The following is a 27,721-nucleotide window of genomic DNA, read 5'->3' on the forward strand; positions in this document are numbered from 1 at the left end:
TGAAGGATTATAGCTGCCCATCAAGAGACATCAATCAGAAAATGGAGGCTCCTCAGTGCACACACAGATTAAATGAATTTAAGATATGTCTGATGGGATCTCATACGCTGGAGGCCTCCCAACCTGCTGCTGTTGAGTGCACCACATCAAAAACTACCTTTTCAAGACCCGATTTTACATCACACAAACACCAGTTAGATCACAAACACCCTCCTGGGCCAAATCAAAGCCACAAAGAGGTGAACCGCAGTGACACAGGACTGACTCAAACAGGTATTGTTGCACCATCTGATCATCATGGGGTGCCCACAAAACTACCAGAATATCCCTCAGAGAAATGCACTGTAAGCTGGCCAGCATCTGTGGCACACTGCCCATTTGACACAAACAGTTCTGGCTTCAGTTCAAAGGGGGTCTTTGACCTGCCATCCCAGCCACAGCACAGAGTGTACCAGAGACCAGATGAGACAGCAACAGCTTCCCCTCCACTACAACAACCAAATTACTCCTTGGCGGACAGAGCATTTATCATGGAGGAACCAGAGGACCCCTATTATGTCACCATGTATTACCCAGGTTCAGTGTATGTGGGTGAGTACACAGATATCCAAACCACTTGGAAGACTTTTGCTGAACAAATTGCTCAAAGCATTTACATGACAGGGACACTTTCATCTCTCGTTTTTCATCTATTTAGAGTTAGAATTACATAATTTTCTTCTAACCAACAGGAGGTTTGGGGCGGGAACTCAGCTGAGGGGGTGGTCAGAGTGGATAGTAGAGGGATTTAAGACATCGCTCCTTATCAGTGGAGTAACAGACATGCTGAAGAGAGACATGACAATGTTGGTTAGCAGACTTCTATTACATTGACTAGTCCAGAGGGGCCATGCCAGTACAGCTCTCAACAGAGTCAAACAAACACAACATGCAGAAAGAAAAGCAAAAGCAGGACGGAAGGAGAGGCACTCGGAGATAAAGTGTGAGTACCGTGACACAGTGGAGGTTCTCCTCCTGTAACACTTGAAGGAATAATTTGACTAAAAATCATCACAACACAAGACATAATGTGAAATCCTGGACACGAAAGATTTAAAATAAAACACCTCTAGGTGTAAATGCAGTGTCAACATGTCCTTCAGGACGTATGTATTACGGGGCCCTTTAGGACATCTTAGTGCAGTGGTTATAAAGGCTGGTGACCCTTTGCAACAGGCTGTACACTCTGTGTTCATGAGCTCTGTGTCGTCCAAACCACAGCTGATTGTTCGATGGTTTCATTTGAAAGGCTTTCAGGGACCCCACAAGGTGAAACTGTCCAGCGTTTGTTTTGCAAAACCAACCCAACTTACTGGCTTTTTCTGGAGCTTTCAACTGTATCACACAGTCTTCATTACCTGATAGAGTTTGCTCATTTATCATGGAGATGGATCTGTTTATGGGAGCTTAGATGTTATTCACAATGAGGTCAGGCATCATTGTTAAATCACAGGTCAAATGTATCTAAATCCAGGTAGCATTGTATTTGAGGCAATTTTTGCATTTCAGATGGCAACATTGCATTTTCTGCTTCACTGCATTTGTTCAGCTGTTAGCAGATTAAGAGTTTATCCACAAACATAATGAAATATGATGATTTATTATAAATCACACTACCCACCAGTATGTAAAACAGTTAAATGAGATCCATCTATAACAGCTACAATCTTAAAATGCTGCTGACATAATAATGCACAATAATGTTGTGATATTCCAATAATAGCATATGTCATGCCACTAAATAGTGCTTTTGACTCTTTAAGTACTTATTGTTGACAAAACTTCTGTGCTTTTTATCAAATTAAATAGATCATGTATGAATCACTTATACATGTAATGGAGAGTTTTTACATTGAGGCATTGGTACTCTGAGGTACTCTTTAAGTTAGTGGAGTGTAACTGTGCATTAACTTACTTTACAAGTATCATTTTAAAGTATTTGTACTTTACTTTAGTATTTCTATTGTCTGCCATATCAACTCCACAACATTTCAGAAGGAAATATTACTAGTACTTTTTACTCAAATGCATTTGTCTGGCAGTTATGTGTTAGGCTTTATGCCTAGTAAATTTGTTGGGACCCAAAGATGCAGACCAGAGACCGAGATGTTAGAAAAAATACAATTTATTATAAACACAAGGGGTGTAACAAAAAGCGTACTCACAAGGAGTGGATAACTTTCCAAGAACTTATCTGGGATTTTCCCAGAATTTCCTTACTGACAAGGTCCCAGCAATGTTGGGACTGACCTGGAAATTTTGCAGGACATTGCCGGGACCTTGTCGGGAAATTTCTGGGAAAGTTCCAGGTTGGTCCCAACAATGTCCTGGGAAATTTCCGGGTAAGTTCTGGGACCGATCTGGGAAAGTTCCGGGTCGGTCCCAGGTAGGTACTGGGTCGGATTCCGGGTCAGATGCTGAGAAACTAATTTGTGCCTTTAATCCAAGATGACGCGACCCAGCTGTTATTATCATTAGTGTGTTTGTCCCAGGTTGCATCTGATCTGGCCCTGGTGGTTGATATTAGTGTGCTACCCGGGTCAGATCCCGGTTGTTATTATTATTATTATTAGTATTATTATTATTATTAGCGTGTGTTGGGTCGGATCCCGGTTTGGCCCCGGGAACTGGCTGACTCACTGTTTTGCAAATCATCACATTCTGTTTCTATTTACATTTTACAGTGTCCCAACTTTGATGGACTCTATGGTGTTTGTTAAAATCAACTCCACATAAGTAGGCTAAGTAATCCAGTAGTAACACAGCCATTCTGCCTCCACAACTCTTATTTTTGTTACCAAAGACTAAAGACTTTTGGTGGTTTAAGTAGGCTTACATTCAGCTGACAATACGTCTGCACTTTTACTTCGGTAAAATTATGAATGCAGGACTTACACTTGGGTGTTATTTACATTGAAGCACTTCTACTCTTACTTGTGTAAAGGATCTCAGTACATCTTTCACCACCACACTTCACAATCCAGAATTTTGACATTTTGAAAACGTTTCTGCAACATTTGATTGAGCACAAACTTGATTTATTTTCTCTCTTTTCATACTTCAAATCCTAAGTGTCACCTAAAAATAGGGTGTATAACTGTCAGAAGACACTACCAAAAAAAAGTCCCTTGAGGTAGCCGCATTGCGCATGCGCGCTGCATCTCGCCACTCGTTCTCCTCTTGTCGCCTTGGTAACGGTAAAGGGGGGCTCACGGCCAGAGGGAAGGAGAGAAGAGGTACCCAGAGTAATCACATGACCGCTCCTCATCGTGTTATCTTAGTGGTGGGATATTCATCGTTTGTTGTCGGACCACAGCGGCAGTAGATCTCACCGTCTCCTCCTCGAGCTGATTGCAGGTCAGTTGAACGGGAATCGGTGAGTGTGACTCAACATCAGCGCTGAACGAGCCGACCGTTGGCGTGCAGTAGCTAGCAGCTAACACGGGGCAGCCGCTAGCTCTTCAGCTCATTATCTACCAGCATGACGAGAGAGAGACAATGGGGTCGATGGGCTGTGATGGAGCTCACCTCGCGTGTTGCGTTTAAACAAATGAAATATGCTTAACGTAAATATAGAGCCGCAATGGGCGGCACCTGGCGTACCCTGAGCTAAAATAACATTTTTTAGTAAAGAAACAGCTCGTAGCTTTCATGACAGCAGAGCATCAGCATCCATCGTATGCTCTGGTCGTGAAGTGTGATTTGCCTGCAGTGTTTTAGCTCACGATTCTGCAAATCTGGTGAATGTACTGTGCGTGTGGAGGCAACACAGAGCAGGAGGGCAGGCAGGCCGAGAGGGTAGCAGGGCTGCATGAAAACTGAGTGTATGAATCAAAGTGACAGCCACTGCCTCAGTGACCTGTATGATCTCTGTCTACGGCTGACTTAAATCATGGCAGCCGGCCGCTCAGTGTGCACGCCCTGGAGGAACGAGGTTATCAGCATCTTGGCTGTGCTTCATGCCTGTTACTGATGCCATCTGCTTGCACTGTTTGCTTCACACAAAGGGTCAGTTCACAGAAACATTTTCTAATTTACCTCTCAGTAAGTTAGACTCTCACCAGGGCTGCAACCAACAGTCATTATTGATGAATCTGCTGATTATTTTCTGTAGTAATGATTTGACCTATATATTTTTAATGAATAGCTGAAAAACGCCCATGAGAATTTCCTGGAACTCGTTGTAATGTCTAAAATCTACTGTTTTGTCCAACCAATAGACCAAAGCCCAAAGACATTCAGTTTATTGTCACAGTGGACAAAGAGAAGAGCAAAACATTCATATTTGAGAAGCTGTTACCCCACACTTTTGTCCTTGTTACTTCAAAAAATCATTAATTGATTATCAAAGTAGTTGCCATAAAAATTGATAATTCAACTAACTGTTGCTGCTCTTGTGCTCACAACATAAGAAAAGTTACGTTCATGGATGAATGTATCTGACTTTTTCTTCAAATACTGATCATTAAACTCCGGATATCTGCCTATGCTGAGTACCATAGCCTGACTTATACTACAGATACAGGTACTGATATTTGAGAGTTTAAAAGTAGTTGTTGTTTTAACGTATGTTTTTTCTTTTTCAATTGTAACCAGGCTATGTCCTTTGTAGATCATTTTGCATCTCAAAAATGAACTTGTCAATGCTCTCTGGTGGACAAACTATATAATAATGACACAGTTTCTCAGTATTTTTAAACCAGGGCCCTATTTTTTACACGTTGGGGTCTAAAAGACTAATGGCTACGAATAGTTCTGGAATTGTTCCAGTAGATCGCCTCAGCTGGCAGCCGCAAAATGGGCTGCAATATAATCCTTGTGGGCAAATGCGCCCATCTAAGTACCATGTTCACTTCAAGTGCTTCTTTTTGCCACTGACAGGCTCAGATTGTTATCCTAAGTGTCTGACAACTTCATGGAAAGGATCCCTGCAGAGATAGACCTTTTCAGACAGCCCTTTCTGATAGGAAGTGAAGCCATTATAGCTCTGTTTATTCCAAGCCACCAGCCTCCTCAGACAAACACAGTAACTTTACCTCGCCAGACATGGGAGTTGCTGGACCTCCTCTGCCTTGATCGGTTGAGTTCGTTTTTGTGTTGTTATGTGCCTTTGCCATTTTAAAGCGTTAGTCCAGATCAAAACTTATGTGTTAAAACACAATAAAATGGCTGATATACTAATATATCTGCAGTAAGCTAATATATGGCAGCATACGTTCTGGCCTGTCTGTCTTTCTTGCTTCCCTGAGTACCAATCTGATACATCTCTTTTCACAATGTCCCCGTTACTCAGGAGACAGATAGCGTAAAACCAGAACTCATGGCTAGATGTACATGAAAGAAATATGTTTTAGTAATTTGAGTGAACCAACCCTTAAAGATTACTCCAACATCTCATGTCTTCACTGTAGAACAAGTGAAAGGAGGTGAGGCTCTACTGGCCTACTTCCTCATGATGTACCAGCACTTCCTGTTAATGAAAAATTCTATTTTTATCCTTCTCTCCTTTTCTTATTAGACATGTCAGACATTGTTCCTCCAGAAGTGAGACCCAAACCGGCCGTCCCTGCCAAGCCCCCAAATGTGGGGGTTCCTTCCCCCTCCAGCCCCTTTCCACCCCAGGGCCCGGGCACTGGAGTGGGTGTTTCAGCTGCTCCTCCAAGTGGCATCCCAGTCCCCATTGGGAGCCATGGCCCAGTGCACATTAGCAGTCACAGTGTAGGTCATGGTGTGGGCCACAGTGGGAGTCACACTGCAGCACACAATGGAGGTCACGGCGGCTCCCATGGCTCCAGTGGTGGATCCACTTTGCTGGGCTACATTGGTATTGACACCATCATTGAGCAGATGAGGAAGAAGACCATGAAGACAGGCTTTGACTTTAATATCATGGTTGTCGGTGAGTCGCAGAAGCCTGTGAAGTAGGAGAAAGATGAATGTGAGCGTACAGCCATGAAGGCATACTGTATATCCTCAAATAAGATGAATTTATTTGTTTTCTTTCTCTCTTTTTTGTTCTTGGTGAGAAACAATCAAAATGATTCCTTCATATCTCTTTTTTTCTAATTTTGCCTCCTCTTCAGCCTTGTTCATGACATTTTCCCCTCTGGTCTCAGGTCACAGCGGTCTTGGAAAGTCCACTCTGGTGAACACCCTGTTCAAGTCCCAGGTGAGCAGGAGGAGTGCAGGGTGGGCCCGTGATGAGAAGATCCCCAAAACTATTGAGATCAAAGCAGTGTCTCATGGTGAGTACAGTGAGAGAGCTGCTGCTCTCTCTTTAGAGTCAGATATTTATAGGAGCATTTAATTTGACAGAGAAAATTATTGATCTTTGGCCATGTTCTTATAAGTCCCACATAGCCCACTTACAGTATATCAGTGCACCCTGCTAGCTGTCAAGTCAGCTCACCATTTATTCCAGCTGAGCTACAAATGCACAAGCCAACTTTTGCATCTTCCAAAGGTACTTTGTGTGAGAGGCTTTGATAATTTGTTTACTGTGGCTGCAGTTACTGTTGTAACTGGCGGTTCCCCCAAAATGAATTGCTCTGGAATAATTATACTACATATCATAAAAAATCAGTGTGCAAAACCACCTGAATTGAGTCTTGGTGGGGTAGTTGGCTCTACCAACAGAGTAGGAAGAAAGGTTATGTGTTTATCTCTTTCTGCAAAAAAATAAAATTTTTACATTATAAGGATCAGCCAACTAGAATTCTGCCGTTACACTGTTTTCCGATGCAATGTCATGTCAGTCAAAATATACTGGATTTCAAGGCAAAGGGACCGTCTCCGTGGTACACAATAAGTTTTGTTAAAAGGTGGTCAGTAAGGACAGACAAACAAATCCAAAAGGTGAAGGCAGGGAGGAAAATAAGCTGGCAGGAAACAAGAAGGCTGGAGCACTGAAAGTGTGCTCACATTACAGCTCTGTCAATGAAAATTTCCCACACTCAGGATGTGAAGTCACACTTCTGATGCAGGTAATAAATATGATCAGAGTGATCACAGAATGTGTATAGTGGCACCACAGTTTGTAGTCTGGAAGTGTGATAATGTACTGAAGAAAATACACTGGAATAATAACATTTCCAAACACAGTGCATCTGTTGACCAAAGGAGAACATCTGCTCGCTCTGCTTTGTGCTTTGTACCAAAAAGACTGTAAACTGTCGAACTCACACTGCTGAAAAAAACGTCTGAATAATCAATCAATCAATCAATCAAACTTTATTTATATAGCATTTTTCATACATAATGAAATGCAACACAAAGTGCTTTGTTAAAAACAATATAAATAAAAACAGAACAACATTAAAAACCATCCCTCCCATCCTTCGTATGTACTAACACACACCCCGAGATACACACACACACACACACACACACACACACACTGGACTTGATGATGATGTCCTCCATCACTTTGAATAAAAGCATGTTAGGAAGGAATCTCTTAATGACCAGTATGAACTGGAAGAATGAACAGAACCTGTTGCAGTGTTTGTATGGGTACCTGATTATTATGTGAAGACAGACTTGAAGAAATGTAAACAGATCCATTAAGGCTGGCTTAAATTTATCATCATTAACAGCTCCTATGTATACATATAAATCCCCACATCTGTAGCATGTCAGTGGGCATGTGTTGTATTTATCTGAGCTATACGATGAATTTTAAAGTGTCTTTAGCATCGCTCTGCATCAGCAGTGATGTGTAAAAATTCACTGAGCACAGTTATGTGCACTGGAGTTCAGTAATGACTGGCTTGACCATATTCCGACATGTCCTCTATGTCTATGTCACGACTAATGGATTTTAGTCAACTTCCTATATACATTATTCTGGGCCCACGGATTCTGGTTAGATGCTAACAGTTCTTATTTGACACAAATGTATCAACCCTGGGAGAAATGGCCATAAGTGTGAGGATCTTTTAAGTAGAGATGGTGTTTTTCTGTCACACAGGGCCTGTGGACAGACTGCTGAACCTCAGCTCAGAGTGTATTTGTTCACATACAGTGGATGCATCAGAGCTTCTATTTTGTCTAGCCTGACACAAGTTAGACAGTTGCATAATGGTACAGATGACCTTATCTGAAACCTAAAAAGTTTGCTACCATAACACCAGACAATCTCCGAACTGAGAACTGTGCTGCTATGGTAACAATGAATGACCCCTGCTGACAGCTAACACAAAGAGGTAAATATGGCTCATTTTGTGGTTCGCTAACAATGGTGTCGAGCCAGGAATCGTAATTGCTGTTTCCCTTATGAAACAAGAGTAATTGTGACACAACATGTAAGCGTTCTGCTGGACTATACAGGGATGAGCAACAAGCCGTGATTTTGATTTGAAAATATTCCTAATTTAGCAAGAATACAAAGCAAACAACTCTTATTTAAAGCTTTAGCATCTGACTTTGGTTCCCCTCCCCCAGTGTTCATATCAAATCAGTCACTGTGGCAGACAGCTCTACATGCTGTTTATGGAATGGGTTTGGGGACTGTTGTATGTAGCACACAGTAATGTGCTCCTCTTGGACTGGAAAACTGACTGAACTTGTAAATGTCCTTGATGATTTAACAGCACTGGGGAAACAGTGGTGATAAATTAAACCCTGAGACAGAACGCAGTGTGTGGTTGCTACAGTCCACATGGTTATACACACACTGCCTGCGGTTGACAGTGACCTGATATCACTATGCTCTTGCCAGTGAGAGACACAGCAGACGTGATCACACAGATGTGAAAAATATCTCAATCAGATTATTTACTCTGTGCTGTGTTTCTAGCCTGGATGCTATTTGTTCATTCCAAACATAAACATTTGTTCAACATGTTGAATATTGCGTTTGCACACAGAAAGCAAAGGCTACGATTTGTTCTTTACTTTGTGTTTTTTTTTACAGTACTTGAGGAGGGTGGTGTGAAGATGAAGCTGACAGTTGTCGACACTCCAGGCTTTGGAGACCAAATCAATAATGACAACTGGTGGGTTTTCAACTCCTGGATCATTAACGCCACATAAATATCATCATTACCGCCTTTTCTTACCAAAAACAGTCTTTCATTATCACCTTTTAAAATTGTTCCTGGGGTTCAGGAGTGTGGGAATGGATTTAGTTCCCCAAAACTACACTGAAAATGGTGTTTATCAAGTAAAGTGTGTCGCTGAAGTCATCTTTTTCTCTCATGCTGACTTCTGCCGTATCCACAGCTGGGAGCCCATTTCCAAGTACATCAACGAGCAGTATGAGAAGTTCCTGAAGGAGGAGGTCAACATAACCAGAAAGAAGCGCATCCCTGACACCAGGGTGCACTGCTGTCTCTATTTCATCTCCCCAACTGGACATTCGTAAGTTAAACTAGGATTAGTAATCACTTAAACCCTCTTTAAGTATCTGATCTACAACGAGATGCATTTAGTAAGCTGTCGGAAGAGATACTCTTATACACATACAGCACACAGTGTTTGCATCCCTTTATCCAAAAACACTTCAATTCAGACTAGCAAAGCTCCAAATCAAGTGTGCTACTTGATATTGCAGACAACACACACCTCTCTCTCTCTCTCTCTCTCTCTCTCTCTCTCTCCTCTGAACACCTCACAATTAGCTTCCGCTGACAACTGTGAAATTGCTCTTTAATGGATAAACGGATACAGTCTTTTGTGTATTACAGCCAGCGTATCCCATCCTTCTTAGCTGTGGTAATTGAGACCGACAGCATGTTTTATGTGCAGGCAAAAAAGATCTGGGACACAACCCTTGTCCAATAATAAACCCACTTCTCAGTCGCATTCACACTGTAAGTCTTTTTTTAATTGCTACAAGACCAGGGAAAGGTAATTAGATGTATGAAACATGACAAAAAAACCTGATTGTCACTGTTGTAGCAAGCCTTACGGGAGAATCACATCTCCTAAATCTACCTATTTACTCACTTTCCTTCCCTGTCCTCTCTGTTCTCTGTCTGTTCCAGTCTCCGGCAGCTAGACATCGAGTTCATGAAGCGCTTGAGTCACTCTGTCAACATTATTCCTGTTATTGCAAAGGCAGACACAATGACCATTGAGGAGAGACAGGAGTTCAAACAGCGGGTAAGTTTCACCAATGATCCTACCAAAGCTAGACCCATAAATCAGCCTGGTCTGTACTGCAGCAACTCATTTGCTCAATTCAGATATTCCATAACGGTGTCTGTGTGTATGGTAGCTCTGTTCTGACATTTCTAGATAACTGCAGGCACTGACACCCGTAGTTCTAAATGCCAGGGCGGAAATGCCAAAGATGTGTTTAGGGTATTACACAAACAGCGTACAGAGGATTGACAAGTTTGTTTTCCAACTTCAAAATGTCCTCCTCAGTACATATTTTGGTCTTCAGAGCTGCTATCTTCAATATTTTAATATTAACAATGGTTCAAAAGACTGTTGTTATGTTTTATGTCAAGGGTGGCGCTGTTTGAGAATCAACACCCAACTCACCCACCCAGTTCCACTCATCTCCATGGAGCATTTTAGCATCTTTCATGTCTCGTATGTTCAGTCAGCAGGTAGACTTTTCTGTAAAAAAGTTCACACACACACGCACGCACGCACGCACGCACACGCACACGCACACACACACACACACACACACACACACAGCCAGATATCTCCCTCTAGGCTAGAAAGAGAAGGAATATTACATTCATCAGGTGCCCAGAAACACAAATCCCTGTTTGTTGGACATGTAAATAAGCAGCTGTTTGCTAACAACTTCATCATATCAGATTTTTTATGGTGATTATTTGTTAATGTGTTTACAGCCAATGCCTGTTGGCTGATGTCATCTTAGGGGATTATTCAGCTCTCAAATAACAGTATTTGTATCTGTCAGAATTCCCATATTGGACAGCTGCAGATCCCCCAGCCTCTCCATAATGTTGGGTACACGAGTAGTCTGAAGACGGCAGTCCCATGTTCCTAGTTTTGTTTTGTGCTGTAGGTAAGGAAGGAGCTGGAGATGGGTGGGATTGAGTTTTACCCACAGAAAGAGTTTGATGAGGACATGGAGGATAAGAGCGACAATGACAAGATCAGAGTAAGTGGTTCTGTTCTTTCTCTCTCACACATTTGTCCTCTGATTTTCTTCTTTCCCGCCCCTCCATTCTCTCACACTCACGCACAGCTTCCTCCAAACAGAATGCCAGGGCACTGGAGCACGTCATGTATTCGTGTCATCTTGTCAACCCTGTGCAGCTCTCTTCTGTACACTGAATCGTGTTGAAATGTCTCTGTTCTTAGGAGGCGATGCCCTTTGCGGTGGTCGGCAGCGACAAAGAATATCAAGTGAATGGCAAACGAGTTCTCGGGAGGAAGACAGCGTGGGGAATTGTAGAAGGTGGGTGATGTAACATTTGGAGTCCCTTTGTCACAAAAATAATATTGATGGGCTCAGGTAAAGGACTTGACATATAAGATGTGACATTTGATTCTGTCCAATTTCTTTTGGTTACAGTTGAAAATCCCAACCATTGTGAGTTTGCTCAGCTGAGAGATTTCCTGATCAGGTAAAATACTCTTTTAAATAGATTATTACGATCCCTCCGCCCGCAGGATTTAAGGAGGAATTAGAAACTTTGGGATTTGCCATAATTGGAAACTTTCTGTGTGTCATAATGTATAAACAACAACATGAATCGTAGGTAAAAGTAATAGGGTTACAGCTAATGATAATCAATATAGAATAACCTGCTGATTGTATTCTTGATTTATTGAATCATCATTTTTATATGAAAGGCCAAAAAATAATGAAAATAGCTGACAGTTTCCCAGAGTGTTCAAATTGAAGTTATTCACTTCACCATGACAACAAAACAAGAAATCCTGCAAATATTCACATGTGAGAGGCTGGAACCAGGACTGTTTTACTCAAAGAGATCACTCAAATGATTAATGATTACACTTGTTACTGATGATTAATTTTCATACAATCAACTTAGATTTGATACTCACCTTCATCATTTCAATGTTTTTTGTAACTGACACATCATTTTTATGGGAAAAAAAAGCATAATAAGAGGTTATTTCAAAACAAGGATGTATAATTTTGCTTGTAACTATAGAATTTTTACATTTTCCGAATCTCATTGGTTCGAATTGCAAGCATCATTTACTATTTGTTAAATCAGAACACAAGGATCACTAAAACATATTGAAAAAACACACATAAAGGTACACAGTCAACATTTACTGGATGCTTATTTGCCTGCATATTAGTAACATATTGGGTCTTTATTAGTTATAAAGCACTTATTAATCCTTATTCTACATAACAACATTCTACTAAGAATTTTTACTCATTAACCTCCGAATTACTAATGTTACTAACATGTCCTCACTGTGTCTCTGTATCTCTCTTTCTCAGGTCTCACCTCCAGGATTTGAAGGAGGTCACTCATAACATTCACTATGAAACCTATCGTGCCAAGAGACTGAACGAGAATGGAGGTCTGCACCCCATATCTTCCAATGACACCCAGGAAAGCAACCTGTAGTCAGTCAGTCAGTCAGGGGACCAGTTGTGACAGAGTGAGAATAACAAACAGTGCAATGAAGCTGATGCAGATGAATCTATAATTGTTGTCACCACAGCATCGCTGCATGCTTGGAAAACATTTAACTCTGTAAATATCTGTGTAATTTTTTTCTGATTCCAAATTCCACCCATCTTCCACAACACTTATTTCCCCACGCCAACCCAACAAACACATATCAAACCCTTATAGTTTCATTTGAAAGTCAGGACAGTCCCACCCAGAGACTTAGTGCCATTATACAATTAACATTTTATCTACTGCCAATGCCTTGTCATTTATCATTGTCCGGGTAGTACAGGCTTAGAAAGTGCCATGTTATTATGTGTATATGAGGTTAATTTTTAAGTTTTAGTGTTGTGTAGCAACTGATGTCTAAATTCAGATGACATGATTTGCTTAAAACGTTTAAATCATAATTCCTGTGTAGTAGTGATCCGTTAGCCAGCTCTGCAGTTGACTTTGTACAAATTGCTTTTTCAAAATTCTTTTCATGAGTAGAAATAGTCCCTGTGGCTTAATTGTCAGGTGGGTTTAACAAACATTACAAGCTGTGCTGTCTTGTGCTGTCCCACCGTCATGAACAAAACAAATGGAATTTCTCTAATGTTCCCTCGCCCTCTTGGTGTTTGATTTTCCATGTAAAGACAGTTTGTGTGGACAGACCTGCATACTAAGATGAGAGAAAGCTGCAACATCAGTCACTATGAAATGCAATTCTGTGGGCGGCAGAGTGTGTGTGTAATTAGTCCACAAAGTGCATGACTGTGCATACTGCAGATTCTGTGATTCCATGATTCACCGTAATAGCACACACAAACTGAATACTTGTGAAAAAAATGTGGTCCAGTGCATTTGTGTTTGTGCTCATTTGCGCTGCCTGTCTGTGCTCTTGCAATGACAGTGAGGATAATCATGAAACAGATCAGTGGTTTTATTAAATATTACATATTTTTCCCTGGATTCAGATTGACTTTGTGACGTATTTTGACAGTTAAATGGAAATCATACACACTATTTAATCTGAAAGCCTGAAACATGTAATTCAACCGGTATTTCTTATTAAAGAGTAGCATGGCCAGCAATACCAAAAAAATAATTAATTTACAAGCTTACTTGCTTAACAAGGGTTTTTTGTTTGTGTGTTTGTTTTTTGTTCGGTTTGGTTGATTTAATGCATTTTTCTCCTCCCCATACCCGCTGCCTATTAATGAAAACAATATTTTCTCACCCAAAAGAATTACGACCACTCATGTTGTCAGTATACCTGATGATGAAAAATATTGTCACTTTTTCTTTAATGCCTCGTTCCATGTATAGTTTTTGTCATTGCACTCAGACTTGGTTATCAGTATTTGCATTGATGGCATTTTAAAATTCTATTCATTCTGGTCACCACGTGGTGGCAGCACTCTGCCATGTATGAGCAGTGATTGAGCAGAGCAAGAAACGGGCACTTGGGCCAGCTTTGAGTCCTCCTCAGACATTCCGACTGCTGAGATTTTTGGGTAAATTTTTACACAGTCCAGGTTTATTTCCTGATGACGTTTACAGAGTTTGGGTCCTCCACTGCTGTCAGTAATAACCACTTTATCTCTCCAGATCAGGTTTACAAGAGGCTTTAATAATAGGTATGCACTCAAAGTGTTGGTGTAATTATTCCAAATCAGTATAAGTTGTTAACATGTTTACCAAGGTTTCATTCCACTGTTCTGCCATGTTCTGTCTACAGCAGAAGAGAAATATGCCAAAACTACAAGTTATTCAGTCTTTCAGTATCTGCCAATCTCATAATTTCATACAACCATGAACGTTTGTGTGATTTTGATCTGAAATGTGATGTCGGCAACAAACTGATAATAGTTGTCTGATGATAGTTGTTTTGGTGCAGTCAAAGGTTTCAAGAAGAAATTTTAAACTGTGTTTATGTGTGCATGCTTGTGCCCATATTGCCTTGTTTGCCTCACTCATCACTGCAACTTTACATCAACTTATCAACTATTTCTCAATGTGTGATGTGTACATTAAATTGCTATATCATGAGGTAAAGCACTGCTGTCTTAACTTCATAACTAAACTGACAGCACACAGTCCATATATCACTCATCTCTTTGAATCAGAACTTCACAATGTATATATATTTAATAACCATTTTTCTGTTACCGTGACACATTGAGATATAATTTTCAGTGGTATATTGAGTTATTTATACATTAATGTCTTATTATTGTAATTTATTCTTTAATAAAAGCACATTCTCATGTTTGTTTTTTGAAAAATTTCCCAAATGTCTCAACATGATTACATGACATTTTATTATTCATTGTACAGGACACCTAATTCTGAACTTACATGAAACTCAAGAGCCACAATGAAGGTTGCACTGGAAAAAATATAGTTGGTTTATAGCTGAAACTGATTGTTAAAAAAATGCAGCAAGTAGGCTGTTCTTAGTGGACAGTTAGTCATGATTAATGCTCATCAAAATTTAATTTGAGTGTAACGATACATTGATGAACTGTAAAATCACTACCAGTTGCAGTGATCTTATCCCACAGCTATATCTGCTGAGGTGTACTTTATTCATAGTGTATGTCTGGAGGGCAGTCCCTGGAGATGACAGCATAATGAGCTTCTGTCTTAGTAAATCAGGCAGTGTATACATGCAGATTGCGAATGCAAATTCAATTTGTTCAACTTGGCTCTCAGATTTGTAACTGTCTCACAATTTTAGATATGGACTTTCCCACAAGTGTGTCATAAATGATGGGATATCATGAATATGAGGCTTTAGTTGGTGAGTTAATCTAAAGAAAATCATGTGAGCAGTTCAAGAGAGTTGTTAATTGTTAATATATAAAACCACAACTCTTCACAAACAGTGGGGTTACACACTGGTGTGAGGGACTATGTTTACCCCCCAGCTGTGTGAGTTGTAGATTCACCTCCTGCAAGGCAAACTGTAGAGGTCGATGGGAATGCCAGTCAAAAAAAGGGCTGCATGAGTGAGCTTATTCTTAAGAAAATATTGATGAAGTCCTTGACCACTTGTTTATGCAACTCAACATGCCCTTGTTAAGTTCCATTTTGGTTTGGATTAAATGCACTTCACAGCATGTTGTGCCATCACGTCACCACACGCGTGGCAGCTAGTTATTGCAGCTCTGACCTCCTTTCTGTTTTTTTTAGTGTATTTTTGTGTTCCTTTCTACACCGACAATGTATATCCCCTCCTCAGCTGATGCTACTGCAGCCTGTGAGTTTTTTCACAAGTATAACAGCTGCAGACTTCACACCCACAATCCCTTCTCATCTCTGCAGACTGTAATCATGCTTCCCTGTCTTCCATTCTCCCCACCTTCACCCAGTATGTTAAATGCCACACCTGGGACAATAAAATATTGAATCTTCTGTATGCAAACACAAACACATACAGCTCTTTGCCCTCCCCACCTCAGTCACTCAGATCATAACCTAGTGCATCTGCTTCCTATCTACCTTCCTATACCTTTGGTGAAAAAACAACCTCCAAATACAAGGTCAGTGGGAAATGGTCGAAGGAGGCCAGTGAGGCGCTGACTGCTTTGAAACAACCAAATGGCAAGTGCTTTGTAGGCCACTTGGGGAGGACACTAACAGTATAGCTCAATGCCATCCATCCATCCATTTTCTATACCGACTATCCTTTTCGGGGTTGCGGGGGGGCAGGAGCCTATCCCAGCTGTCAACGGGCGAGAGGCAGGGTACACCCTGAATCGGTTGATTGCAGATAGCTCAATGCATTAGAGACAATTCAATACTGCAGAGAACACTGTTCCTACTGGAAAGGTACAATGTTTCTCCTCTCTCAAACTCTGGGGGGCCCCTGAGCTAAAGGCGCTTCAGAATGAAAAGGTGAGAGGGTTTAGGTATGAGAAGAAGTAGGCAGAACCTACAGACTGCGAATAGGCAAATTTATTTGTTTTTCAACAGATTTGATTCCGACTGCACCCCCCCTCCCACCCAACACAATAAGACCAGTCTGAATTCCAATTATACCCTCCCTGACTATTTAACAACCCCTCCCGTAGGGAATCCAGGACCTTCCTCACACCACTTGACTACATTCCGTTCTAAAATCAAGCAAATTACAGACCCTTCCCCCCATCTCCCTCAACTCCCTCAACCCTCAGTCTCTACCTAACAGCTGACCAGGTGAGAAAGGACCTCAGAAAGATCAAGGCAAGAAAGGCCACTGTCCCAGAAGCCATCAGCCCCAGACTGCTCAACGACTATGCAGAGCCTTAGTGTGGACAGAGTTCCAGTTTTGTGGAAAACTTCCTGTGCGGTTCCGGTACCAAAGACTGTTGACTCCAGGAAGACCAGCCGCTTCAGAAAAGTAACCTAAACCTGTCACCTAATGAAGACCATGGAGAAGATCATACTCAACCACCTCCAGTGTCTGGTGTGATCAACTAGGCATTGGGGTGGACAACACAGTCATTTACCTACTGCACAGATCAGTCTCCCACCTTGAGATCATTGGGAGCACTGTGAGATCATGTGTTTTTGTGCTTTTTTTGTGTTTCTTCCATCACTTGCCTCGGTCCATTTTGTGCACGTATGGATGTACAACTGGTGAGATGAGTAATATGCTTTCTATTATTTTTCTGGACTTTTAAAACTACATCGGGAGATCCACTCAGCCACAACTCCATTGTTTACACACAGGAAAAAGTTGTTAACACTGTGCAACACAAGGGTACTCCCAGTGGAACGACTGGAGATCTCAGCAGAAATAAAGAGAAGGAAGAGGGGATGCAAAGCTGGAGAAAAGTGCTGTGACGCGAAAAGACAGTATAAACCATCCATACTGTTCCTTATTATGGGGAATGTGACATCTTTCCCCAATAAGATGGAAGAGCTAACGGTGCTAACCAGACTACAGAGGGAGTACCGGGAGTGTACCATGATATGCTATGTTGGCCGATGCTGCAGCAGCATGCAAGCTCCTACACACTGTGGTATTACAGCTGCAGAGAAAAATTGGGGAGAAAAATTGAGCTGAAGAGAGTGCTGATGGAGATAAGGAAAGACAGTTATAGGGGGAAGCTGGAGGACCTCCTACAAGGGAACAGCGCTAGATGAGGTCTGGAGAGGCCTGAAAACCATCTCTGGCGACATCAATGGCAGTAGGAAGGGCAAATGAACTGAATCTGTTTCTCAAAAGATTTGATTTTATCACAGGGGAACAAACTGGAATACAGGGAGGTCATGAACGTTGTCAGATGGTGTCAACTGAACAACCTGAACATAATAGTCAGTTAGACAAAGGAGATGGTGGTATTCCATGTTTAAATGCTTAGTTAGTTATATTTTTTGAGAACATTTCTTTTTCTCTTAGTTTTCATTACTCATCCTTATTCCTCTATCGTATATATTTTATGCTTATGTTTAAACTGCTGCTGCTGCTACAAAATAATTTCCCAAATTGGGATTAATAGAGAAAAAGTCTGTCTATGTGGAACACTATTAAGAACATTTTATGATACTGTGGTGGCATCTGCAATTTTCTACACATTGGTCTGCTGGGGCTGTGGGAGCTCTGAGAGGGACAGAAAAAGACTACGCAGACTGGAAAGGAAAGCTGGCTCTGTCCTGGACTGTCCTCTGGACACTATTGAGCAGGTGAGTGAGAGGAGGGTGTTAGCCAAGCTGACATCAATCATGGACAACCCCCCTGACCCCCTGCATGACACAGTGGGGGCCTTAAGCAACTCCTGTATATATTAATATATGATGGTATATGATAGTAAATGTACATAATAATACTAAGAGGGGCAGGAGGAGAGAGGATCTCAGTGTATCATGGGAAGTCCTCAAGCAGTCTAAACCTACAACTGCATAACTAGGGGCTAGTCCAAGGGTGGGCAACCTGTTCCACAAAGGGCCGCTGTGGCTGCAGGTCTTCTTTCCAACCAAGCAAGAACTCACAGTTTGACCAATCAGCTGTCTGAAGAGTGAGATCAGTTGATTGAAAGAGTCAAGTCTGGTGTGCTGCTGCTTGGTTGGAAAGAAGACCTGCTGCCACAGCAGCCCTTTGTGGAACGGGTTACCCTGGGCTAGTCCAAGGTAAGCCTGAGCCAGCCCGAACTGTAAGCCTTATCAAGAAGGAAAGTTTTAATCTTCTTAAAAGCAGAGAGGGTGTCTGTCTCCTAGACCGAAACTGGAAGATGGTTTTACAGGACAGGAGCTGACAGAAAACTGCATACAGGAAAATGACATGGTTATGGGTGTTAGTTTTGTTATTTCCTGTTTATGTTGTAGGTTTTCCTCATGTGTCACCTTTTGCTTTATTTCCTGTATTTTCCTGCTACTTCCACTCGAGGCTCCTGCCAAACTGTTGATTTGTTTCACCTGTCCTGTCACCTGATTTTGTTATTTCTTCGGATCTGGGCCAACACCTGCTCCTAGTTTCCAGTCGGCAGTCCCTGCTGGTCACACCTGAGCAGCAGCAATTCACTGGGCCAGAGCTGCAACTGTCTCTAGTTCATTTGCTTCATTCATCCACTGAGCCAGACTGATGGCCTTCAACTAGTTGGCCAGCCAGCTAACATGAACCCAGCCAGTTCCCTGTCTGATCTAGAGTCCCACCAACATCTGTGACTTCCTAGTTGATGGCCTGGCCAACACATGCTCCTGGTTCCTGCAGCCATCAATTGAGTGAGAGCTACAGCCATCTCCAGTTCTTGCACTACAGCCATCCACTGAACCAGAGCTGCAACTGTCTCCAGATCCTGTGCTGTTACCATCAACTGAGCCAGAGCTGTAGCTGTCTCCAATTTCTGTGCTGTAGCCAATTCCTGAGCCAGAACTGCAGCTAGCCCCAGTTCCTGTGCTGCAGCAATCTCCTGAGCTGGAGCTGCAGCAATCACATGGGCCAGAGCTGCAATTGTCTCTAGTTCCTGTGCTACAGACATCCACTAAGCCAGAGGTTCAGCTTTCTCCAAATCCGCTGTCCTGCAGCAAATCCCTGTTACTGCTGAGCTGCAGCAGTCATTAGTTCCTGAGCTGCAAACATCTCCAGTGCCAGTGCTACAGCTATCTCCTGATCCTGCTGACCTGCAGCAACCTACTGTGGTGGGGTTTCATCAGTTTCCTGTGGTTCTGCCTTTGCCACCAACCTCTTGCCCAACATCTGTAGTTTCCCCTAGTACACAATACACTGACCATTTTGGCTGTCACTGTCCTGCCTACCTCCTTCTGTTGCTGTCACTCCTCCTCTAGAGTTGCTCTTTACTGCTGGACTGTCTCTGGGCAGGACCTAGTTCAAGGTCACTGGAGCTGAACCAGTTTCTTCATGTTGTTTCATGCCTAACACAACTACCAGGGAAACTGTTGGCTTATAAATCATGTAAACTTGTCTCATAAAACATTAACATGTCAGCATGTCACTAGTGTTACACTAAATATGCAACCATATAACTAATTGATTAACTAACTTACTAACTAATTTTCCTGCTTTACAAACAAACAGAAATAAACTTTTGCATAGAAGGTAAGAAGCTCTCATAGGCATAAGTATAGACAACACTGTCATAGATGTGAGTGTGAGGCAGTATGGAAAGGATTCAAATGCAAGACCAGTTAGACTGGAAGAGTTTGGGGATTTATTGAAAAATTGAACTAGTTGAATTGGTTCATAAGCTTTCAAGCAATTGGGCAGGTAGGCAGCCACCGCTTCTAGGTTTCATGGTTAGGTGTTCAGGTTCAGTGGGAACCAAAGAGATGGGTGGCCTGGGGACTGAAGAGCAGCAATGCAGAAGACCTCAGATGAACAGTTTGGGAACTGGGTGTCCGCTGAAACAGCAGAGTGATGACTTCCCTGGACGTTGGCAGAGATGGCCCACTGGAAATTTTTCCAGATCTGGCAGAGTATCGACCGCAACAGCCAACTGAAGATCTGGAAGACCTGGCAAGGCATCAGTGGAAATGACCATCAGAAGATCTGGATGACCTGGTAGTCGCCATCAGTGGGGACAGCTGATTAGGGATCTGGATTATCTGGCTGGGCATCAGTGGAGACAGCTGACTGGGCATCAGCTGATGGTCAGTCATGGTACTGGGTAACTGAGACCATGTGTCAGTGGGCAACTGAGAAAGTCAATAGTATCTGGAACCATTGGAACCACATCTTCCATTCGTGGCTCCACAGTGGTAAGGCCCTGAACATAGCAAAGTGAGACCCTCTAAACGATGGCTGCTGGATATCAGCAAAGCTCCTGGTCCACTGAAGGCTTGTAGGGTTCAGGGGAGGCAAGCAGAGGGATAGTTGGCTCAGGGGAGGTAGTTGGCAGGCAAGTCAGTTCAGGGAAGGCAGGCTGGAGACTAATGATCTGGAGGCTAGCTGAGTGGGAGGCAAGCCAGAGTCAAACAATTCCGAGGTGACCCGACTGAGAGGCAGGCTTGAGGTGAACAGACTGGGTTGTAAAGAGTCTGAGTGTGGAGCGGACCAACCCAGACTCTTTAGTTATTGTCCTTGCCGACTTTAACAAAGGTAACCTCACCCACGAACTCCCTAAATACAGACAGTTTATTAAATGCCCGGCCAGAGAGGAGAATATTCTGGATCACTGCTACACCACTGCCAGGGATGCTTATCACACCGTCACCCGCGCCGCACTCCGCCACTCTGACCACGTCATGGTCCACCTGATCCCTGCATACAGGCAGAAACTAAAGCTCTGCAAACCTGTAGTGAGGACATCAAAGAAGTGGACCAGTGAGGCTGTGGAGGATCTCCAGGCGTGTTTCGACTCTACTGACTGGGATCTGTTCAGGACTGCCACCAACAGTCTGGATGAGTACACAGAGGCTGTGACATCCTATATCAGCTTCTGTGAGGACTGCTGTGTTCCATCACACACCAGGGTGAGTTACAACAATGACAAACCCTGGTTCACAGCCAAACTCAGACAGCTAAGGTTGGCAAAGGAAGAGGCCTTCAGGAGTGGGGACAAGGACAGATTCAAAGAGTCAAAGTACAAGTTTAGCAAGGCAGTGAAAGAGGCTAAACGACTGTACTCTGAGAAGCTCCAACACCACTTCTCAGCTAATGACTCTGCATCTGTCTGGAAAGGGCTTAGGCAAATTACCAACTACAAGCCTACAGCCCCCCACTCCATCAACAATCGACACCTAGCCAACGACCTGAACGAGTTCTACTGCCACTTTGAAAGACAAAGGGTCAGTCCAGCAACCATCCCCCACGACGACACCTCCCAACAGCTCCAGCTCCAGTCGCCTCCGCCAATTCCCACCTTAAAGCCCCCCCCAGTGCGTGACAGTGCGTGAAGCTGGGGCAACACATCTCCGACGCTAAGACCATCAGCACCGGATCCCCTCAGGACTGTGTTCTTTCTCCTCTGCTCTTCTCCCTGTACACCAACAGCTGCACCTCCAGTCACCAGTCTGTCAAGCTCCTGAAGTATGCAGACGACACCACCCTCATCGGACTCATCTCTGATGGCAATGAGTCCGCCTACAGGTGGGAGGTTGATCATCTGGCGACCTGGTGCAATCTGAACAGCCTAGAGCTCAACGCTCTAAAGACAGTGGAGATGGTTGTGGACTTCAGGAAAAACTCAGCCTCACCTGCCCCCATCACCCTCTGTGACTCCACTATTGACACTGTGGAGTCTTTCCGTTTCCTGGGAACTATCATCTCCCAGGACCTCAAGTGGGATACCCCTGTGTACCTCCAGGACGCTGAGGCATGCAGGAAAGATTGTGGCTGATCCCTCCCACCCCGGACATAAACTCTTTCAGATACTCCCCTCTGGCAGGAGGCTGTGGTCCATCAGGACCAAAACCTCACGCCACAAGAACAGTTTTTTCCTGTCTGCCGTCAGCCTTGGACTTCCTTTTCGAAAAAACACAGACACTGTGCCTCTGTAAAAAAAAAAAAAAGAAAGAAAGAAAAAAAAAAAGAAAAACTGACTTGTGCACATATATTTATACTATTAGATTTTTTACTTACTGTTACAGTTTCTAATATTGTTACATATTTTACTTATTTTATATTATTTACTTACTGTTATATTTTTTACTGTTCTGATAGCTTCTTTTTAATAGATGTGTCATGCACCAACCTCACCAAAGCAAATTCCTCGTATGTGTAAAATCGTACTTGGCAATAAAGCTTTTTCTGATTCTGATTCTTCTGATTCGGTATGTTGGAGACACTAGGTCTGAGGCCAGCAGGCAGAGGCTAGAACAAAGGAGACTAGCAGGCCATGATGCAGGCTGGAGGGTAGCAGGCCAGAGGTTAGTTGACTGGTGTGCAGGCTGGAGGCTAACAGGCAGGAGATTAGCTGAACGAGGAGCATCCTGGCAGGCAGGGATGCAGAGGGGCAAAGTTAAATTTAGAATAATAGCAGCAACCCCACCAGTCACAGCTTACAACACACTAACTTGTGTGCCAGCAACATAGCTGCATCTTTCTACTCAGTACTGGAGGCACTACGGCAGCAGTTTCAAGACAGAAAATGCTTCATCTACTGGGTCCATCTTTGGCCAAATATGACTAAGGTTTCACAGAGGTGAAGGACCCAAATGAAAAAAGACCAGGCAGACAGCAAGAGTTTGAGGATTTATTGATAAGTTGAAAGTTCAAAGGCAGTGGTGGACTGGTAATCTTGCATACAGGACATTTTCCTGGTGGGCCAGTGCACCTTGGAGGCAAGTAAAAAAAAAACAAAAAAACATTGCTAATGTCTGGCCCATGAATCAAGGACAATGGTCTATTGGTTCATTTTCTATTGGTTCAATTTTCTATAATTTTCTAAGGCAGTCCCAATCACCTCTCTTACTTGGCCACCCCACCCCTCCCCCTCTGTCCTCTCTATTTCTCATGTCAGATGCCATGGCACAGAGCCAAACATCTGTGTTTTTCAATTTTCAAGATGCAGAAGAAAAAATAAAAGAAGGGGAATCTAGAAGCAGAAAATTGTGCAAAATTGTGCAGTACACGTTTACTGCTGGGGGCTGCAACAATATCAGGGAGAAGAGCAGGCATGTGGCAGGGAAGTTGAGGAACAGAGTGAGCAGGAGGAGAATGATGTTGAAACAATAAGCAGGGGTGGAGGAAAACAGGGACTCTGGGAGGGTGCAGGGAGGAAATGTGTGTGCTATGCCATAATGACAATGATGAATGATGATAAATTCAATTAATGACAATGATAACATCAGGGCCATCTCAGGCGCAGTGCGAGGCCCTGTGTAAACTTGAAATGCGAGGCCCTGCCCTTTGACAGTTATTCTAATTCTACTGCACGCATAATCCCGCTGCAATGCGTTCTTATCTATATATTATAAGTAGTATAAATCGTACACATAGTCTCAGCTACGAGTTTTTGCTATTTATTTCAAAGGGGGCAAAATCAACTGTGCAAGGAGTGGCTTTACATCGTCAGCTCAGTCACTTTATTTTCGGCATCTTGACATTTTAAAGAAGTAGATTAGGACACTTTTCATTCATAATATACGTTCATTTTCATTACAAATATACACAACATATTTACTGCACTGTAACTCTAACAAATGAGATGGACTCATCATGCATAAATTGTGCAGAAACCGGTCATGTCAGAGTCACTTTCCTTGCCTTCTTGGCCGCAAACTCAGAAATAACATCTTTATAATCCAGTTTGGATGCAATGTCCTTTTTACCTGATAGCAAGGCAAGCCAACACAGTCTGTCCTGTGACATGGAGGTGCGCAAATAGTTTTTAATTAGTTTCAACTCTGAAAAGCTTCGCTGGACCGATGCCCCCTTTACTGGAAAAGTCAATAGGACCTTGAGCACAGTCTCACAGTTAGGGAAAGTTCCTTCAATCCCTTTGAGGTATCGAATTGTTTTAAGTGCTGTAGTTGTTCCCTTTGGGATTATCTCTCGAAGTATCCTCATCTCCGCGAAGAGGTTTGGTGCATCCAGAGATTCGGGCGTGCTCAGACGTGCTTCAGCGAGGCCTAATGACATAGCAACAATGAAAAACCCGCTTAATTTGTTGGATTTGTTTTTTTATTTATTTATTTGTTTTGTTAATGCGACCTTGATGGAGACGGACAAAATTATAGATAACTAAAGTATTTATTAAAAAATCAAAATAAATAATGATAAAAAAAACAGCAGGATTGCAGGCGCGAGGCCCCCTAGTGGCGCGAGGCCCTGTGCGGTTGCACAGTTCGCACAGTCCATGCCAGGGCTCTGGATAACGTAATGATAAAACTATCATAAAGTGGGAACGAAATGTACTCCAGGGCCCATATTCACAAAGCATCCTAAGGCTAAAAGTAGCTCTTAGTGACATCATTCTTAGAAAAATCTTAAAATTCCTTGAATTTTAAGATTATTCTTAGAATTTTCCCTTGGTAAGATAAAAGTTATTCAAAAAGCGTCTTAGGTCTTAAGAGAGCTCCTAAGGTGAAAAACTGTTAGGAGGAGGACTTATAAGAAGCCTAAGAGTGTCCTAAACAGACAAGATGGGGGAAAGACCGAGATGAAGGAGAGATATTCTCCGTACATTAAATGACAGCGATTTAATAACACGCTACTGGCTCAATCGTGCAGGGATAATGTTTGTGGATGACTTCATCAGGGATGAGCTTAATTGTCCCACCCAGCGCAGTAACGCAATAACGCCTGAGATGAAAGTCATCACAACACTGCGATACCAGGCCACGGGTAAAATGCAACAGTGTAGCAGTGATGACGTGGGTCTGTCACAACCAATCTCCGCTCTCGCTTGGGATTGCAGCACGTACCAGCGCTTCTCGCACTCGTCGCTTGTGCGTAAAAGGATAGGGAACAACGCATTGATCTGCTGGGCACTGCGCTCCCAAGTCTGCCTCTTCCCTTGGGCTGTGATCCCGGGTCCCAGTTTCCCTCTTAATACTGTTCTATTTTAATCCACGAGCTGTGCCAACAGCAGGCACTGCTCTTGTGTCCAGTTTGCTTTTCGTGCTCTCTTTTTATCCATTTCGTTCATTGTTTTGATCATTCTGCCAAATCAAACCTTTTTATAAGGACGCCAGCAATCACAGGAATTGCTGACTGCGTCCACCATTAATATCTAATACATTAAGTGGTAAAATTACCAGCATGGACAGTAAACATAACAATAAGCAAATCAGTATAATCGGCATGTGAATGAGGTACATTCAAACATCTTGCTGTGTCACAGTTAATTTAATTTTGTTGAGTTTCATCATGACATAAAATTAATGTCACGATTACACATTTCTTACAGTCCAAGTTATATGATCAGTTGATTTTACTGTCCATTCATTACTGAATGTGGAGCACATTTTTTTTTTTTTGTCTCCCTTTTTGTAACAACCAATCACAGCTTTTAGAAGACTGCGTCATACCTAGCAACGGGATCAACCACACCTCCTCACTAAGATAAAAGTTTCTGTTCCCTCACTGCGCAGATTTGCTCTCAGACACTTCCTGAATCACACTTAAGCTAAGATTCCTTGCTAGGAATTTCAATGCTAAGTTAGCAGCTCTCTTAGAGGACTCTAAGAAGCTTTGTGAATACGGGCCCTGGTGCTTACTCAGTTACTCAGTAAGTCAATGCTATGTAGCGTTGCATAAGCTAATTGGCATTGTTTTTGCAGCCTAGCATAGTTCCCTTATGCTGTCACAACTTTGGCTGTCTCTTCTAATTTTAACTAGCTAATGTTAGTGAGTGGCTAAGCAGTGAGGGATACTGTACCATACCATACTGTATCCTAAAATTACTCCAACTATTAAGCTAATGGTTCCCTTGATAAAAATAGGTTACATCTGTAGCCCTACTGTGCTAAAAATGTATGCCTGCTTATGTAGCCTAGTACAGGGACAAAAATCGTTTTCATTTCCAACAACAGGCAACAAAACTGTCCTATGTTTATTTTCAGGTAACTATTATGATATACAGTATATGGTATGGATTACTGTTATTACTATCTGAGAGGTAACATATGTCTCCATGTAGCCTATTCCAGAACTTTCTCCACCTTACAGTATGTTCAGTTCAGTTGCAAGTTCACATGGTAGGCCCACGAGCACTTTTGTGCATGTGAGAGAGGTCAACTGCAGTTCAAACCCTCAAATGAGGAAGGACTACCTTAATTTAATTGCCCTAACACATACACTGGTCTATTACTCCTCTCTGAACATATACACCAAAAAGGTGACCTATTAACAGTGTAAACACCTTATGCAAGAGCCACAATCAAATCAAATTTGACTCTTCAAATCTGTATGAACTGAATATTTATTTAGTATCCAGTGAAATAAGATCCTGTATTCAGCTCCTGCATTCATTGAATACACAACAATTTGTTCACTGCAATCATATTGTTGTTCGATTATTGTTATTACTGTTTGCACGTTTGTTGGGAATTCCAACAATTCTGAATTTATAATCATGTTGATACCCCACCCAATTAATTGTAATCATCTCTCCCTCTCTTTTTATGACATTTTCTGGTCAACTCAGGTTGTCAAGGTAGCAGTGGAGGAGAGGGACAGGGAGAAACGGAAGCTGTGGACCACTTGAGTATGGATGCTCTGTACTCCACAGACAAATCTGATCATCCAGAAGTCAGTCAAGAGCCAGGAAGTACACCAGACCAGCTTTGTAGTGTGCTGAAGGAATAGTATAGTAGACATTCTATTAAACTAATTGTGGGGGGGCTAGCCTGGGCCAAAAATGCCAGGGCTTTTCTCAGCCCAGCCCTGTTCATAAGCTTACCAGCAGACAGGGACAGGTTCCAGTTCAGGTTGCAGGTTCTTGTACAGATGGCTGGAAAGCGAGGCACAAAACAACACCGGCAATCTGGCACTGACTCTCCTGAGCTGATGTACCAATGTGGGAGTAAATTAAAGCAGTGTAATATTAAGGTTACCATTTCATGATTTCGCATCTGAATAATGTCTGCCTTCCATTGCTAATCTCATGTATCTCATATTATTTTGTATAGTTTAATGTATTAATCATGAGAAAAGTACATTACAGAGAAAACAGCAGCTTAACTACATTTATACATCTTTGTTCTGTGAGTTAACT

At 42.4% G+C, this 27,721-nt stretch overlaps 1 protein-coding gene across 3 annotated transcripts; it reads left to right on the forward strand.

Moving 5' to 3' along the window:
- Positions 1–845: 845 nt before the first annotated feature.
- septin3 (septin 3) lies at positions 846–14,888 on the forward strand. 3 transcript variants are annotated; one of them, XM_070974097.1, is made up of 10 exons: positions 846–982; positions 5,558–5,938; positions 6,156–6,284; positions 8,954–9,035; positions 9,262–9,399; positions 10,026–10,143; positions 11,033–11,128; positions 11,332–11,428; positions 11,546–11,597; positions 12,455–14,888. In XM_070974097.1, exons 2-10 carry the CDS (start codon positions 5,560–5,562, stop codon positions 12,582–12,584), a joined length of 1,221 nt encoding a protein of 406 aa, XP_070830198.1. In that variant the 5' UTR covers positions 846–982; positions 5,558–5,559; the 3' UTR covers positions 12,585–14,888. The 3 variants fall into 3 exon arrangements, with proteins under 3 accessions (XP_070830198.1, XP_070830184.1, XP_070830190.1); XM_070974083.1 differs by lacking the exon at positions 846–982 and adding an exon at positions 3,233–3,396; XM_070974089.1 differs by lacking the exon at positions 846–982 and adding an exon at positions 3,262–3,415.
- The last annotated feature ends 12,833 nt before the right edge of the window (positions 14,889–27,721 follow it).

This window comes from Chaetodon trifascialis, chromosome 2 (assembly GCF_039877785.1).
Source record: "Chaetodon trifascialis isolate fChaTrf1 chromosome 2, fChaTrf1.hap1, whole genome shotgun sequence".
NCBI lineage: Eukaryota > Metazoa > Chordata > Actinopteri > Chaetodontiformes > Chaetodontidae > Chaetodon > Chaetodon trifascialis.

Excerpts from the sequence above, each read along its gene's own strand:
- septin3 (XM_070974097.1), top strand. The coding sequence starts at position 5,560 with ATGTCAGACATTGTTCCTCCAGAAGTGAGACCCAAACCGGCCGTCCCT. Across the intron at positions 9,400-10,025 it reads ATCTCCCCAACTGGACATTC|TCTCCGGCAGCTAGACATCG; the intron begins GTAAGTTAAACT and ends TGTCTGTTCCAG. Across the intron at positions 11,598-12,454 it reads CTGAGAGATTTCCTGATCAG|GTCTCACCTCCAGGATTTGA; the intron begins GTAAAATACTCT and ends TCTCTTTCTCAG.